Source organism: Vulpes lagopus, chromosome 2, assembly GCF_018345385.1.
Source record: "Vulpes lagopus strain Blue_001 chromosome 2, ASM1834538v1, whole genome shotgun sequence".
NCBI lineage: Eukaryota > Metazoa > Chordata > Mammalia > Carnivora > Canidae > Vulpes > Vulpes lagopus.
The window spans coordinates 87,621,480-87,636,605 of NC_054825.1; the positions used below are offsets into that span (position 1 = coordinate 87,621,480).

The 15,126-nt window shown below is 38.3% G+C and overlaps 1 protein-coding gene across 7 annotated transcripts in view; it reads left to right on the forward strand.

Annotated features, from left to right (window-relative positions):
* Positions 1-15,126, forward strand: part of ARFGEF3 (ARFGEF family member 3) — a 177,290-nt gene that overhangs the window by 64,135 nt on the left and 98,029 nt on the right. For 3 of the 7 annotated variants that reach the window (XM_041744802.1, XM_041744803.1, XM_041744806.1), the window contains 4 exons: positions 5,063-5,194; positions 8,759-8,881; positions 12,311-12,353; positions 15,012-15,090. In XM_041744802.1, coding sequence (XP_041600736.1) covers positions 5,063-5,194; positions 8,759-8,881; positions 12,311-12,353; positions 15,012-15,090 — 377 coding nt within the window. The remainder of the gene's footprint in view (positions 1-5,062; positions 5,195-8,758; positions 8,882-12,310; positions 12,354-15,011; positions 15,091-15,126) is intronic. The other 4 variants (XM_041744807.1, XM_041744808.1, XM_041744804.1 and 1 more) reach the window with 3 other exon arrangements.

Consider the following 15,126-nt stretch of genomic DNA (forward strand, 5'->3'; position numbering starts at 1 on the left):
GACTGAGCTTCTACTCTTCGCACTGTGTTGCACATGCTGTCACCAGCTTGGTTGCAGAAGGCCCACCTCATGGGGGCTCTTATGATCTCTGTAAATAGTGGAACCCTCAAAGAGGCTACCCCCAGCTTCATCCCAAACCATGTTCAGGAAAGAATACCATACAGATCCAGTGTTGGAGTTAAACTAATCCTGCCTTTTGTCTTTAAAACATGTCTTTTGATTAAGAGTATAATATATATCAGTTGACTACTAACGGTGATGAAAAATCAGAACAAGGGGCAGGCTTAGGTTCCTATATAAGGCTGGCCATTTTCAGTAGTTACTTGATTAGGTTTTGGCTTTTTCCTCTTTATATTCCTGAAACTGTTATCTGTGGGAGACTTACAGTCACCATGCTCTGGAGGCCTTACTTTTACATTGGTGGTTCTCATCAAATGGCTGCACATTAGAATCACCTGGGAAGTATTAGTAAAAAGAAGATGCCTACGGTTGCCCCAGAAATTCTAAGTTTTTTGGTCTTGGGGGATCCTAAGCATTCACATTTTATAAAAGCTCTCCAGTGATCCTGCTTTAGAAGCCAAGTTGACAACAACTACTCTGATGGCTACTCTTCTCTCCCACCAACCTTTGCTGTAAAACCATGTCAGAATGAGCCATGGTACTCTAAAACCTCAGACTGTGGTCCACCAACCAGATGCATCAGCAGCACTTGGGAGCTTATTAGAGATGCAGAACCTCAGGCTTGACCCCCAGACTCATGAGTAAAAGTCTGTTTTCTAATTAGAGCCCTCTTGTGATTCATGGGCCTATCCAAGTTTAAGAAGCAGTGTCACATGTGTCAGCATACTCTCATTTGAAATGATCCAAAACCCAGGCAAGAGCTGCCCCCGTCCCCAAAAATGGTAACCTACCACAGCAGCATCCCCTCTATGGTGACCCCTCAGTAAGTGCAGGCTTTTGATTCTCCTATCCCTCTCGTTCTTCATCTCCTGCCATATCACCTCTACACTTTTCCCTTCCCATTTGTCAGTGCTTGACATGTATCAGGTGTATTTCTTATGCTTTAACAGTCTAATCTGCTACAGAGCTGTCCTATGTTCCTTCTGAAGCCATAAGGCCCACTGTCAGCCTTTAAAAAGGGGGAGAATGCCTCTACCCCATTCTGTAATTATGTAATCTGGCACAGGATGAGATCTATTTATATGAAAAGCATAGCAACAATTTATAAATATAAGCATATGGATCAGTAGTTACAAATACCAGATTATTAGATGAATAATGTATAGACAATTTAAGAAAGAATAATAGTAGAACCATCTGAAATCATTATTTACATTAGCTACACAAGAGAGGAATAAACATTTTTCTCACTGGCCTTTATGGTTCCTCAAATTAGCAAAACAGCTCAGAGCCTCTCAGTTCTCACCATAGAAGTCACTTAAATTATTTTTCAATGGTTGGTGGCAGGCAAAATAAAACCCTCTCCCTGTAAAGACATCCATGTTCTAACCCCTGGAAACTGTGAATATGTTAGATTATATGGCAAAGGGGAATGAACTTTGCAGATGGAATTAAGACTGTTACTCAGCTTTAAGTAAGACTGTTGATCTTAAAATAGCATCAACGAAAAGAACTATGTAAGAAAGTTATGCTGCCACAAAAAAAGTTATTCTGTGGACTTAAGCACAGTGATTTTGTAGATTCTCAGGTGCTTCTCACCTGCTCATTTAGCCTTTGAAAATCTGCATCTTGGTTTTGAAAGCAGGACATTCTAGCCTAAAACTAGTGCTTCGCTCCTAGAAGTTTTCTTACTTGTATCTGGACTTTTCATAAAAATAAGTAACTTAACGAAAAAAAAAGTTCTATTGTCACTTTTGCTATAGCTTGGGAAACTATTTAAAACACACCTTAAAATCAATTATTTAAAGCTCCTGTGGAAATGTTGAGAAAGAATCCAGACATTCTCTTCTTTCTTACCCTGATGCACATTGACTTTTACTCAAGAACAGTGTTTACCCTGAAACCTGTTGATCAGGAAATGGGGATGTGTACTTAACTATGAAAAATGAGCCCATTTCCCCAAGGCACTGTTGAAACTGTAAGAGGATCATTAAACATGTAAAATGTAAATAAAGCCTTTATTTGTATGTCTATCTTTAACTTGTTTAATTAAATTGTAATAAGGAAAGTTTTTCAGAACATAGTTTTCCATGATATAGGAGGAATAAGAAAATCATCAAATTTAGAAATGGATAATTATGAAATACATAATATGTGTTTTCTGTCCAATTTCATGAATAATCAGAAATAAAAACTCTATGGATACATAATACTTCTCTTAATTGGTTGAAAACTAGACCAAGGTTTCTCTTAGTATGATGCCCAATTTAGCAGATCTGCTGTTGAGTTTTCCAAGAGTAGTTACTTTAATATTGGAAAAAGCTGTAGGAATAAAAATTGCCAAGGACTTTGGATAAAGGAAGAAGAGAAGCCAGAGCCAGAAGGTCTGTAGAGCAAATTTGAAAATGGTTAATGTTTCATTGGAAAAATTCAGGGTATATTCTCATGCCTGCTCTAGGCTCCCCTGTGGGATTTTTCAAAATGAAAAAGCCTTGTTGATCACTGTGTATTTGTTGGTTTCCTTATTGACTTATGGGAAACTTCCAGTCTCTGATCTTGTTAAGTTCAAGCAAAGCCTATCTCAAAGACCATTTTTTTCTTTAAGATTCTTAGTTTTAGGGTCCTGCCTCTTTGACTCCATCTATCCATCTATCCCTCAGTTGTAAAACACTGGTTAATAATAATAACCAACTAATAATAATGGTAGCTGCTAGCCATTGAGTCCCTAGGGTATGTCAATAAGTAGTGTCTTTTTTTTTTTTTTTTGTACATTCTCCTCTCATCTTTCCCACAACGAAGACAGATAAAGAATCCCAAGAAAGTGAGGATAATTTGCTTGTCCAAGTTTCTACAGTGAGACATTCAAATTCAGACTTTTTATATTTCAAATATGGGCTGTTAACCACTATGGTATATTGCTTCCTTGCTCTCAGCCTTTAAAAATGTCGGTAGGATCCTGCCATCATAATATTGGCAATCAACTGAAATTCTTAGGAGTCTTATCTACCTTGGCTTTTTACCACGATGCATAGTTAGAAAATGCCTGTATGGTATTTTCACATATGAAGCAGCAGTATTGGTGAATTTTACTTTTTTTGTGACCATAGATTCAAGTGACTGTTAGGTTTATGCCTCTTTCTTGGGTATCTTTATATATCGATACTCAGTTTATATTTTATGAGCATTATAATAGCATCAGATGATCTAATGTTTTTATGTTCCTAGTTTTATTTAGTATCACTTGTTACCAAAGGGAATTTAAAACCATGAAGGCTGAAGACCTGCTGCCAAATATTCCAATTCCAAGCCAAATGATTCTAGTTGTCACTAAAGGATTTTTTTAATTGGGCTGACTGCTAACTCCTGAGTGTCCAATGATTTCTTTTCTTTTTCTTTTTTTTTTTATTAAATGTAGTAGCATTATTCCTGAGACATACAGCAAATAAAATATTCTCTACAATTAAGGAGCAGATTAGTCTGCAGATAAAATCCAGAAGAAAAGTGCATAGGTGACCCGGTCAGTTTTTCTTGGAAGCATCTTGTTTGTTATGTTCTCTCTAAAACTGGGAGTAACCCCACCTCCTGGCAAGAAAATTGGTCAAAGGAGCCCAGATTATTGTCTCAAATTGGCTGAGGCCTATGAAGTAAGGAAATCCTGTTCTAAGGAGTGTCTCCACTTTTCCTTCTGGAAACGCTTTCTTTATTCCTTGTGGGCCTGTTTCTTTACTGACCCTGATTTAATTCCTTTGAGGTGTCTGTTCTTTGGTTATTTGCTGCCGGGTAGGCTTTGAGCAAACTAGTCCTTTTGCAAAGACCTTCCACCTTTCCCTGGAATGTCTGACTTACATAGCTCTTGAAGAATTTATTTGGAGTTAGAAGACATGGAGAGCAGTGCAGAGATCCTCTCTACTTCATTTTGGGCTGCTTCACAGGGCAAAGGGTAAAGTTCAATAGACTTTCTGTAGACTAAGGTGCAGGAATTAAAGGGCTGAGGCCATTTTAATAAGCCAGCTTAAGCCAAGAAGAATATGAAGAGGAGAAGAGAAGTCACAATCAGAGTTGTCCATGTATGCTTGGACACCTTAAAAATTTCTAGAAGGAAAACCAACAAATTTCCCAACCTAGCATGATAGTCAGACTTACTTACACACAGTTCTTAGGAATAATAAAATAACTTCAATTCACTCTGTATGTGTGTGCGCGCAACCAGCAGGAACCATATGATGAGGTGCCCTCTGTCACATACCCACCTGTTACAGCAGTTCACCTAGAAATGGCTTGGCCACTGAATTGTCATGATGTAAGGTGTAGGTTTGTAGTAACAATCAAAATTGGTTTTGGTTCTAATGTGATCAACAAGCTTTCCTCATATTCCCTATATAAAAAGACATTTCTTCTGCTTCTTGTAGCTTAATCTTTGATCTCCTGTTTTTTATCACCATAAATTATTTTTCATCTCCATAAAGATTTTCCAATTGAAAACATATAGCTCTTCTGTTTATGGAACTTGTTAGTGCTCAGTATCATGCACTGTTTTTTTTTTTTTTTCATGCACTGTTTTAACAAAACTGTGCCACCAGCCCTGTTCAGATAGGAAAGAGAAGGCAAATGCGGTTCAACAAAGTGAACATCGTATCCACTTTGCAAAGATAAACAAATTTCTTTTGTGGCAGCCGCTTTAAAATTTGTTATCACTTTGGCCAATGTTATATGTCTATGACATTCTACTATGCTGCTTCATACTTAATAATAATGATTCTACCCCGGTGATTAATAATAATGATTCTTAACCTCGTACTGTTATTTATTGGTCTCCTTACTTGATGATACTACTGACTGTTGTTGCTCGTGTATGGCTTGCAGACTTGTGTTTTCTTGTTCTTTTTCCTTCTGCCTTTTGGATTTGTTTTGCTTCATTAACTCTTTGTGGTTTTGCCCTCAGCTGTGTCTAGCATGCCATAAAGCTGGACGTCCAGAAATGCATGAAATGGTCAAAATGTCCATTACGAAACTCCTCACTGCCCTGTGTCTTCGTGCGTTCCCTGGAGATCAGGGGCCTGGGGCTTTTCACAAGGTATTTGACTTGGCCCTTTGAGCCTCTGGCAGAGATACAGAACTGGGACTTTTAAGTGTCAGTTCTGCTCTACGAAAGCAAAGGGCATGGGGAGGTAGAAGTGCCATTGGAAGTACTGCAAGAAGAAACTGAGGAGCCTCTTCCCAGAAACTCAGCCTGCCTTTGGACTTGGTATTCTCTTACCTTCTCTGATTCACTGTGCTCATGTTAGCACTGCTCCAAGATAGAGGCAGAAAAACATTTATGAAGTGAAAAATCACTGGCCTTGAACACAGTGGTCAGGTTTATCATGGAAAACCTAGCTCGAGGACCCTTACTGGTTTACCAGTTTATTATTATTATAGCAAGTAGGAGAAACTTTTTATTAGGATATGTCAAGATAGCTGATACAGCATTTCTTTCTGTGGACTTAAAAATAGTGATATTATCAGGTATGTGGTCATTTTTATATTTAAAAGGATACCCTTTTGGGGGATCCCTGGGTGGCTTAGCAGTTTAACGGCTGCCTTTGGCCCAGGGCATGATCCTGGAGTCCCAGGATCGAGTCCCACATTGGACTCCCTGAATGGAGCCTGCTTCTCCCTCTGCCTGTGTCTCAGCCTCTGTGTGTGTGTGTGTGTGTGTGTGTGTGTGTGTTTCATGAATAAATAAATAAAATCTTTTAAAAAAAGGATACCCTTTTATCACAGTAAATATTTGCACATCCAGCTTTAGCAGAATGAGCTTCTTAGATTAACACTCTTTTTTTAAAAAAAGATTTTATTTATTTATTCATGAGAGGCACATAAGCAGAGGGAGAAGCAGGCTTCCTGCAGGGAGCCCGATGCAGGACCCCGGGATCATGACCTGAGCCAAAGGCAGACACTTAACCATTGAGCCACCCAGGTACCCCATTTTTTTAAGTAGGCTCTATACCCAGCACAGAGCCCAACTTGGAACTTGAACTCGTAACTCTGAGATCAAGACCTGAGCTGAGATCAACAGTTCGGTACTTAACCAACTGAGCTACCCAGGCACCCCAGATTAATACCTGTTTTTTAGGGTTTCCTTTCCCTTTTTTAAAAATTTAAAGTCAGTTTGTCAACATATAGTATAACACTCAGTGCTCATCCCATCAAGTGTCCTCCTAAGCGCCTGTCTCCCAGTTACCCCATCCCTCCACCTACCTCCCCTTTGGCAACCCTTTGTTTGTTTCCCAGACTTGGGAGTCTCTCATGGTTTGTCTTCCTCTATAATTTTTCCCCACTCAGTTTTAAAAACAGAGTAAGCATGCAATGAGTCACTCCAAGTGTTGTACACCTGGTAGAGGCAACTAAACCAAAGAGGTAGTGGTGACATTAAAACTCAAAGAAACACATTTGGTATTTAGGAAGTTCTTGCCCATATACTGAACCGTATGTATTACATAAACTCTAGTTCCTCGTCCATGCTTTCTTTTTTTTTTTTTTTTTTTTTTTTTTTTTTTTTTTTTTTTTCGTCCATGCTTTCTTTCACAGGTCCAAAGTGACCGATAAAATTTTTGAAGGGAGGTTGTATAGCTCATATAGCTCTCCATACCTAAAAGAATCATGCTTATATTGAGCATGAGTTCAGCTTTCAAAATAGCTACTCTTTCATCTTTAATACTTCTACAGCTTCAAAATCCCCCTTAAATTTATTTTAGTGCTCAGAGATCTTAAAGATCAGCAGCTATAAAGGCTTCTGGAGAGAATGTAGGATTTAAAGAAAACTGTTAAATTTTGAGGCACGAATAGTCCTGCTGTGCCTAATTACACTACAGAGAATTTGTTGCATCAAAGTGAAACCCTGCACTCATTTGGATTTATTTCCTGGGTTTGTGCATCATTTCATGACATGCCAAGTATAAGCCTTCCAAGATTAAGACACTTTTTTTTCTAAGTATGTATAATTTGTGGCTTCAACTACATTATAATCCATCATCATTGGAGAAAATGAATTCAAAACTTACATGCCCTTCAATGGTAATTAGAAAAATAAATATTTTGGAATTTTCTTTTTTGCATAAAAATGAATCAATCTAAACTAACTTCCAATTAAATTTATGAGTTTTAAATGCTCACTTGGACTATTCAGCATCCAATAGGAGATGAATTAAACTGTTGGAAAATATTTACTTTTTCATCATTAATTTTACCAAAAAGGTTATGACAAGCCTGACAGTGTAGACAGTAGTGGCAACAAAGGTTAACACTTAGGATCTCTCCCATCTCACTTCTTATCCATCAAATTAAATTTGTCATTGAGGTGAGAAAACTTTATTTTTATCATAGATAAACTCAGAGTATATATTCCTAGAAAAATAATTTCAGTACATTAAATCCCTTCTTTTTCTTTTTGTGGGTCTAAATATAGTTAGCAAACAGGAAAGGATGGCCTACCTTATAGAGGGAAAATGCAGTAAATTTAAAGGGCACATTTATTGTTATGCCCATCTCCATTGTTTCCAGAAGAATTAAGAGACAGTAAAATCTAAAAAGTCCTGACATTAAACATCATCATCATCAAAGGAGGGTTGGGCTTGATTTTTTTGGTTTGTTTTGGTTTTGTTTTTTTCCCAAATTGGGATTTCTCCATGGTGCAGTCATCGGGGAGTCCTCTCAGGTCCAACCTGATATTCAGACTTGCAAGACCCAAATAGGCCACAAGTGGCATTACATCTGCTCAGCAGATACACGACAGGGAAGAGAGGCAGGGCCCTGGCAGGCATTTCTCTGTCACAGGAAGGAGTCCCTGCCTCTGAGCGGTTCAGAGCCAGTCTGTGGCTCTCAAATGCCAGCCTCAGAGCAAGAAGATGAGAGCCACCCCGGTGGGTGCAGTCACCTTGGCTGCCGAGCCTCCATGTTTCAACTGTGTTAAGGAAGTGGAATGTCCTTAAGGAGTCTGTGAACAGAACTGGCAGACGTCCCTCAGAGGATGTGAGCAACAAGATGTGCCCAGAAAACCCAAACCTGAACTTCTCACCAGATTTTTAAAGTCCATCCACATTGTTCTCAATTCAGATGCAACTTAGAAATTGAGAGACACTTTCACCCTAAGCCATGCTGCTTGGTAACCCAGCCCATGGTCCACCTCTACCGGGATTCCAGAAGAGCACAGCCAGAGAGTTACCCAAGATCGAGCTTGTTTATAGTGCAGGAGAAAGGGATTCAGTAACCCTTTCCCCATAATTCATAACTCAGGAGTGAGTAAATTCTGTTCCTGTTTGGCCATGGCAGGAGGTTTTCCTGATTAACTTCCAGCCCCCTGCAACTCCTCTCGGTAGAATTATTTGGCATATCTAAAAATCACTAATTTGCATTCTCCAATGATGCTCTGGGTAAGTTCTAAGAGTGGTAATCTTTAGGAAAAGGTTACTTGCCTGGAGGCTTAAAAACAAATTTTCAAGATTTTAAATATTTCTAGTACTCATTGATAATTAGTCCTCAATCAGGCTGACTTTCTACTTAAGAGAGATTTGTTATCCTCTCTGGTCAATTCCAAAGCATGTCGGTAACCAACTGATACCCACAGAGCGTGTATGTTGCTCTCTTATTTCTTTACCAGGTGTGCATTGAGACTTACATATGTAGCTGTCACCAGCGTAGTATAAACACTGCTGTGCGGGCAACTCTGAGTCAAATGCTGAGTGACTTGACTTTACAGTTACGACAAAGGCAGGAAAATACGGTGAGCAGCCTTGGCGGTATGTGTGTAACTGCATGCTGTGTGTCCCACATCCCAGCGCTCCCTCCCCCACCTGCTGCCCTGGCTGTTTCCTACTGCAACAGTAGGAGGGGCTTGCTTGGTTTAGAAGAATGTTTATTTATACAAACTAAGCTCCTTAAATATATTTTTGCCTGTTTAAAGTTTTCGGAGTCCTTTGTCCTTGTGGCTCCTATCATTTTCCAGTCATTATTTTGTGATTCACTTTTGTTTTTTAATCATTTTTTTAACTCAGATTGAAAACTTTTACATAAAAATATTGTGTTGACATATTAACTAATACTAGAAGTAAGTTCAAAATTAGGAAAAACTGACAGCAATTAATTACATGTTTGAGGTGTAGTGTGTGTTTCTCTTTGTTAACTAAAAGATTGTGCCAGTAGGTCTTCCCTCACGTGCTGGTGCCATAAGGGTGAAGCTCAGTTTGCCTTCTCTCTGTCATTGAAGGCCATTGGAACTTATTGATCTAAATTTGAACAGATTGTCTAAAATGAGCGTTCCCTGGGAAAAATATAAATGTAATTGGCTTCTCATATATTTTATCTTTGGGGAGTGTTAGTGAAGAGATGATTCTTCTTTAAAATAGGTATGTGGGGGTTTTTTATCTGCTTCTGAATAATTCAGATTAAAATTCTTTTAAAATTTGCAAGAAGTATTCTGAAATGAACACTTTATTATTCTTTAGAATGGGAAATCTCAGTGGTAGTCTGAAATATCTCAGAAATTAACTTTACAGAAGTTAAGATCTCATATTCAACTGAAATCATTTCTAATTTTTACCTTCAATTATCTTCCAATTTTTAGAGTTGAATGAAACCTTAGGGTTTACCTAGTCAAATTCTTTTACCCTTCATTTTACAGATGAGGAAGATGAAACCCAGAGAGGTGAAATTGAAATCTGAAATGCATGAGCTTATCAGTGAAAGAAAGAGCCAGAACTAAGCACCTGGGCTCCTAACCCCTGCTGTGACAGACAGGGTTGAAAAAGCAACACTAATCTGAAAAAGCAAATACTGATATTTTTTTTAATGTTTGCTATGTCCACAGCCCAAGTTTCTATTAAAAAATTGTTTTATCTTGAGATGCTATTTCCTTACGTTACCCTTTGTTAAAAACTACTTCATTTAAACTAGTATTTTGAATATGGTAGCATGGAAATAGTAGTTTAAAAGAAATTCAAATTATAAATAGAAAATATGCTACAGAAAAAAACACTTAAGAAAAAACATTAAAGCACATTGTAATAGAAATAAACCTTAAACGTTGAAAATCTTATATTAATCATGTACTCATACTTCATCCTTACTAAATGGCAACGTGATGAGGTAATATAATACTAATGGTATCTTCATGTTTTAACATGAAACACTTAAATGAAACTTTGTAGTATCAAAGTGATTTTAATTGTATCCCTTTGCTGAATCTTTTTAAAATTTTAAGTAGGAGAATATTAGGTTTCAAGTAAAATGACTCGGCCTTTTAGCTCACATTGCTCTTCCATGAGACAGGTAACAGGTAGAGAGCTATGGAGGTGTGGACCAAACCCAGAGTATGCAACTATTGATCACGGGTTACAAGTTTGAGTCCCATGTTGGGTGTAGAGATTGGTTAAAAATAATATTTAAAAAAAAAAAAGAACTTAGAGGGTTGTCTGCCCCTGTCTGTGATACTATGTGTCTAATAAGCCCTCTGGTCCTGCTCATCACTGACCATCTGGACTTACCCAGCCTGAGGCAAGATCCCAAATTAGGTGGAAAACTAGTATTTCCTGTCATTTCCTTTCTATTACTCATGCAGTCCCCAGAGATGCTTCCATGTCCCAGAAAAGTAATTCTCAGGATGCTAATATTTGAAGCATATGTGATATCTACTAGAGGGAGACATAAGTTTTGTCAGCTAAAAATGGTAATTTTTTAAAAAGCCTTTAAAGGGAAGTGGTCTATAGGAATGGTGAGTTTCATTAAAAGGAGATTGTGTGTTCTCTCATGGCGCACCTAGCATTACCTAGGAAAGATGTGTAATGTGTAGCATGACCCATCACGGGAAAGAATCAAGAGCCATGTCACAATTAGGAAGACTTAAATACAATGGAAAGAAAATAAATCTAGAATGCAAAAACATTAACATGGAATGTACAGTTGATCTTTGAATAACACGAGTTTGAACTACATGAGACCACAGATTTTCTCCATAAATACAGTAATGTATTTTTTCTTCCTTATGATTTTCTTAATAACACTTTCTTTTTTCTATTTTACCTTATGATAAGAATACAGAATATATTACATATAATGTATAAAATATGTGTTAATTGACTTGTTTATATTATTGGTAAGGTTTCTGGTCAACAATAGGCTCTTAGTAGTCATATTTTAGGGGAGTCAAAAGTGACACACAGATTTTTGGCTATATGGGGTGTTCAGTTCCCCCAACTCACACATTGTTCATGGGTCAACTGTATCATCAACCTAATGTCTACCCCTACTCCCAGGACAGATTATGCAATTTGATTTTGTACCATCAGGATCTTGGAGTTATTATCAAACTTTATTATTGAATTATTTAGATGATGAAAGGTATTATTAGATTATAAGTTACTAATTTCAAAAAGCAAAAATGCCACATGTAAATACTTAGGGGGAAGGTGGTAGTGTTTCTCCTGTTCTCTAAATATGATTTAGATGTTTTTCCTCCAGAAAATGTTGTTCTACACTCTTATTTAGCCACTGCTGAGCTGTAGACATTGACATAAGATTTCAGTGAATGCTATGGAAGCAACTGAGCTTGCAAATTGATGAACAGAGAATAGTAAAAATATGCCCCTGTAACAACTTTAAACAAGTTAAAACAGTGTCCTGGGATGATTTATATGTCTGGTAGTTGATTAGAATGAAAGTGCCCTCTTCTCTCCCAGTGCTCAGAGGTATAGAGACCGAAGAACCGTCTACAGACCTGTATTTTAAAGTTCAGGAACCTGATCCTTCTTATTACTAAGAATCTGTGTTTGTTAGGTGCCAATCAAAGTGTTGTCTGTGACCTTGGGACAAACTATCTGTGCAAAGGTAACTCACCAGTTTACGCAGGGGTAGCTCCAAGCCCTAGCTAAGCACCCTGGAATCATACAGTGTGTAAAGGACTTAAACCTGTGTGAAGATTGCAAACTCTTGAATGAATATTTTAGGACCTGATGAACTCAGTTCCAGACATCAGAGTCTTTTCCTAAATACCATGAGTAATGAAATGCTATCAAGACCTGGAGGTGCACTTAGGAGAGTTAGGTGAGCCCAGAGCACTCAGAATGACATTTGTTTCCTAGAATTTTCCATTGTCTAAGAGTCCGGGATTTTTGTGCGCAAACCTTCTAATTGTCCTGTGGTGTGTCTCCCTTACTAGATCATTGAAAACCCGGATGTTCCACAGGAGTTCAGGAATCAAGGTATTGGATTTGATTTTTGCTAGTTCAATTTAAAAACCAGGTAGAAGGATGCATACTCTGTGCTTGGCGCTGGGGATGAAAGGGGTGAGTAGGGGCTCCCAGGGAGCTCTCAGGACGTTCTGCTTAACTTTGGCTTCCCAGCTATTACTTCATCAGCTGGTTCTTAATCTTCCTTCTGGTCCTGCACTCTGCCAGCCCCACCGATTACCGTTCCAACTATGTGAAGGATAGCAACTCTTCATATACCTTCCTGTTGGAGGCAGAGGTTTTTGTGGGTATTATTATTATTATTATTATTATTATTGTGGTCATTGGTTTCTTTTGTTCTCCATGAAGCCAAGCTTATTAATTGTTAAAATGAGAATTAGATAGAGGGTTGTGGAAACCTGATTGACATTGAGCTACTAATACCACAAGTGTTTGTGAAATGCAACTTTTTTTTAATATAGAGAAATGAATCTCACAGGAAATCTGGCAGTAGGACAAACAGCTCAGTTTAAGTGGGAGATGAAGTCAAGGTAAAGAATTTCATTCTGACCCAGAGGAAAAGGAAGAATAAAGGTCCACATATAATTGACAAGCAGTTTGTTTTTTGGTTTTGGGGGGCTTTTTTGTTTTTTTTGTTTGTTTGTTTTTTACTTTGGCAGTATTATTTTCTGAAAGAGATATGAAAAATTCAGACCATCTAATTTAAAAAATTTAAATATATTTCAGATTTTATTCAGTAATTTTTTAAAATATTTTTTCTTAATTTCTTTTTTTAAAGATTTTATTTATTTATTAATGAGAGAGACGCAGAGACACAGGCAGAGGGAGAAGCAGGCTCCACGCAGGGAGCCCAATGTGGGACTTGATCCCGGGACTCCAGGATTATGCCCTGCAGCCAAAGGCAGGCGTTAAACCGCTGAGCCACCCATGGATCCCCTTTATTCAGTAATTTAAAAAATACTGGACAATCTGCTTTTCTTTGATAGTTTTGCATGTTAGTAATAAGAAAAGGTGGGGATGGGGGTGGTTATAGAAAGGATGGAAAGGAGAATGAAAGGGGAAAGAAAAGCAGCCAAACAGCCACAATTAGGAGAAACAGAATGAAGGAGAGAAATGAGGAACGTGTCAAGTCATCTCTGAAGGCATTGCTGGAGTGTGTAGTTCTGATGGCCCCTTGCTCCATTCTTGGGCTGCAGACTGGAACGTGCTTCAGCATCTTGCTACCTGTGGAAGCTCCCAGTGACAGGCTCCTTTGTCTTTTCCTCTCTTTGGCAATAGCAGTTGCATAAAACTTTCTCTCTGGTTTTATCAACCAAAGAAGAGGTCCAAGTCCTCTTGGCCAAATATTTATTAAAATTTCTATTGGTAAAAGTGGGATGGACTCACTGAAATTTATCTAAAACTGAGTTTAAGCGGGATGCCTGGGTGGCTCAGTGGTTGAGCATCTGCCTTTGGCTCAGGGCTTGATCCCCGGGGTCCCAGGATCAAGTCCCACATCAGGCTCCCTGTAGGGAATCTGCTTCTCCTCTGCCTATGTCTCTGCCTCTCTCTCTCTCTCTGTCTTTCATGAATAAATAAAATCTTTTTTTAAAATAATAAAAAACAAAATAAATAAAACTGAGTTTAAGGGCTACTTATGGGTTTTGTTTATTTTTAGGGGTGTCTCATTGCATCTATCATTTCTCAGGTTGTTTTCTGCGTGGCAGACCATAACTTCTCAGGATTAGCCATTTCTTTTTCCCGTCCTCCTCTGACTTTACTGTCATTTTCAGGTCTTCTGTGCTTGCCATTTTTTCTCCAACTTCTCTGACCTCATGGTCATTCTTTTATCTCTGCATTTATCATACACTCAGCCACATTTGTATAGATATTTGAAGGTGTTTCTTGTAAGAAAAACAAATGCTTCCACCTGTTACTTCATTTGGCCCAACAATTCTGTGAGTTTGGGATTGTCTGCTCCCATTTCACCAAAGGGAGAACTGAGGCTTTCCCAAGCTCACACAGTAAGCAACTTGCAGACCAGTACTTGGACAGATTCTAAATTTCACCCTCTCTATAATACATCCAGGGCTTCTGTGGAAGTTCTGTTGCTAGTTTCTGGGCATGAACACATTTGGAGGGAAAATTGTTTTTTTCTGCCATTGTTCTCTTAGCAACTGTGTGCCCTGGGAAGCTGGACAGTGGGTTAAAATAGTAGAGATGGTGACTAAGTTATTTTGCCCTCTTTCCCTAGTTCCTTAGTTTGAAAAGCCCACCTTTCTTCCATGCCGCCACTTTTTCCTCTCTTTAATACAACTCAGATCTGCTCAAAAGATCCAGAAATTCCAAAGGTCAGAATAAGGGATACATTGTAGCCTGCTGGCCTGAATATTGAGAAAATTGTTGTCAATTCTGTTTGTTTCTTAATTTAATCAAATATCCTTCCATTAAGTGTGAATGAGTTTTATTTATAATAGCAAACAATGTATTATTTTCTTTCTGAAGTATTTTACATTAGAAACGAAATAATTACGTTTTCTATGGTAATTTTAGTGGCCTAAGGGAGGCTCAGTATCTGAAGACCAACTTTTCAGTCCTGAAGACATTAAAAGCAGAGGATGGAAGGACTGTTGAGGAAGCTTCTAGAGCTCTCTGCCCATGTCTAATGCTTGTAACCTCTTCTGTTTGAAGGGTCAACAGTTGAGTCCCTCTGTGATGACCTTGTCTCTGTGCTCACTGTTCTGTGTGAGAAGCTGCAAGCCGCCATCAAGTAAGTGCCTTCAACATTGGTGTTCTTATTCACCAG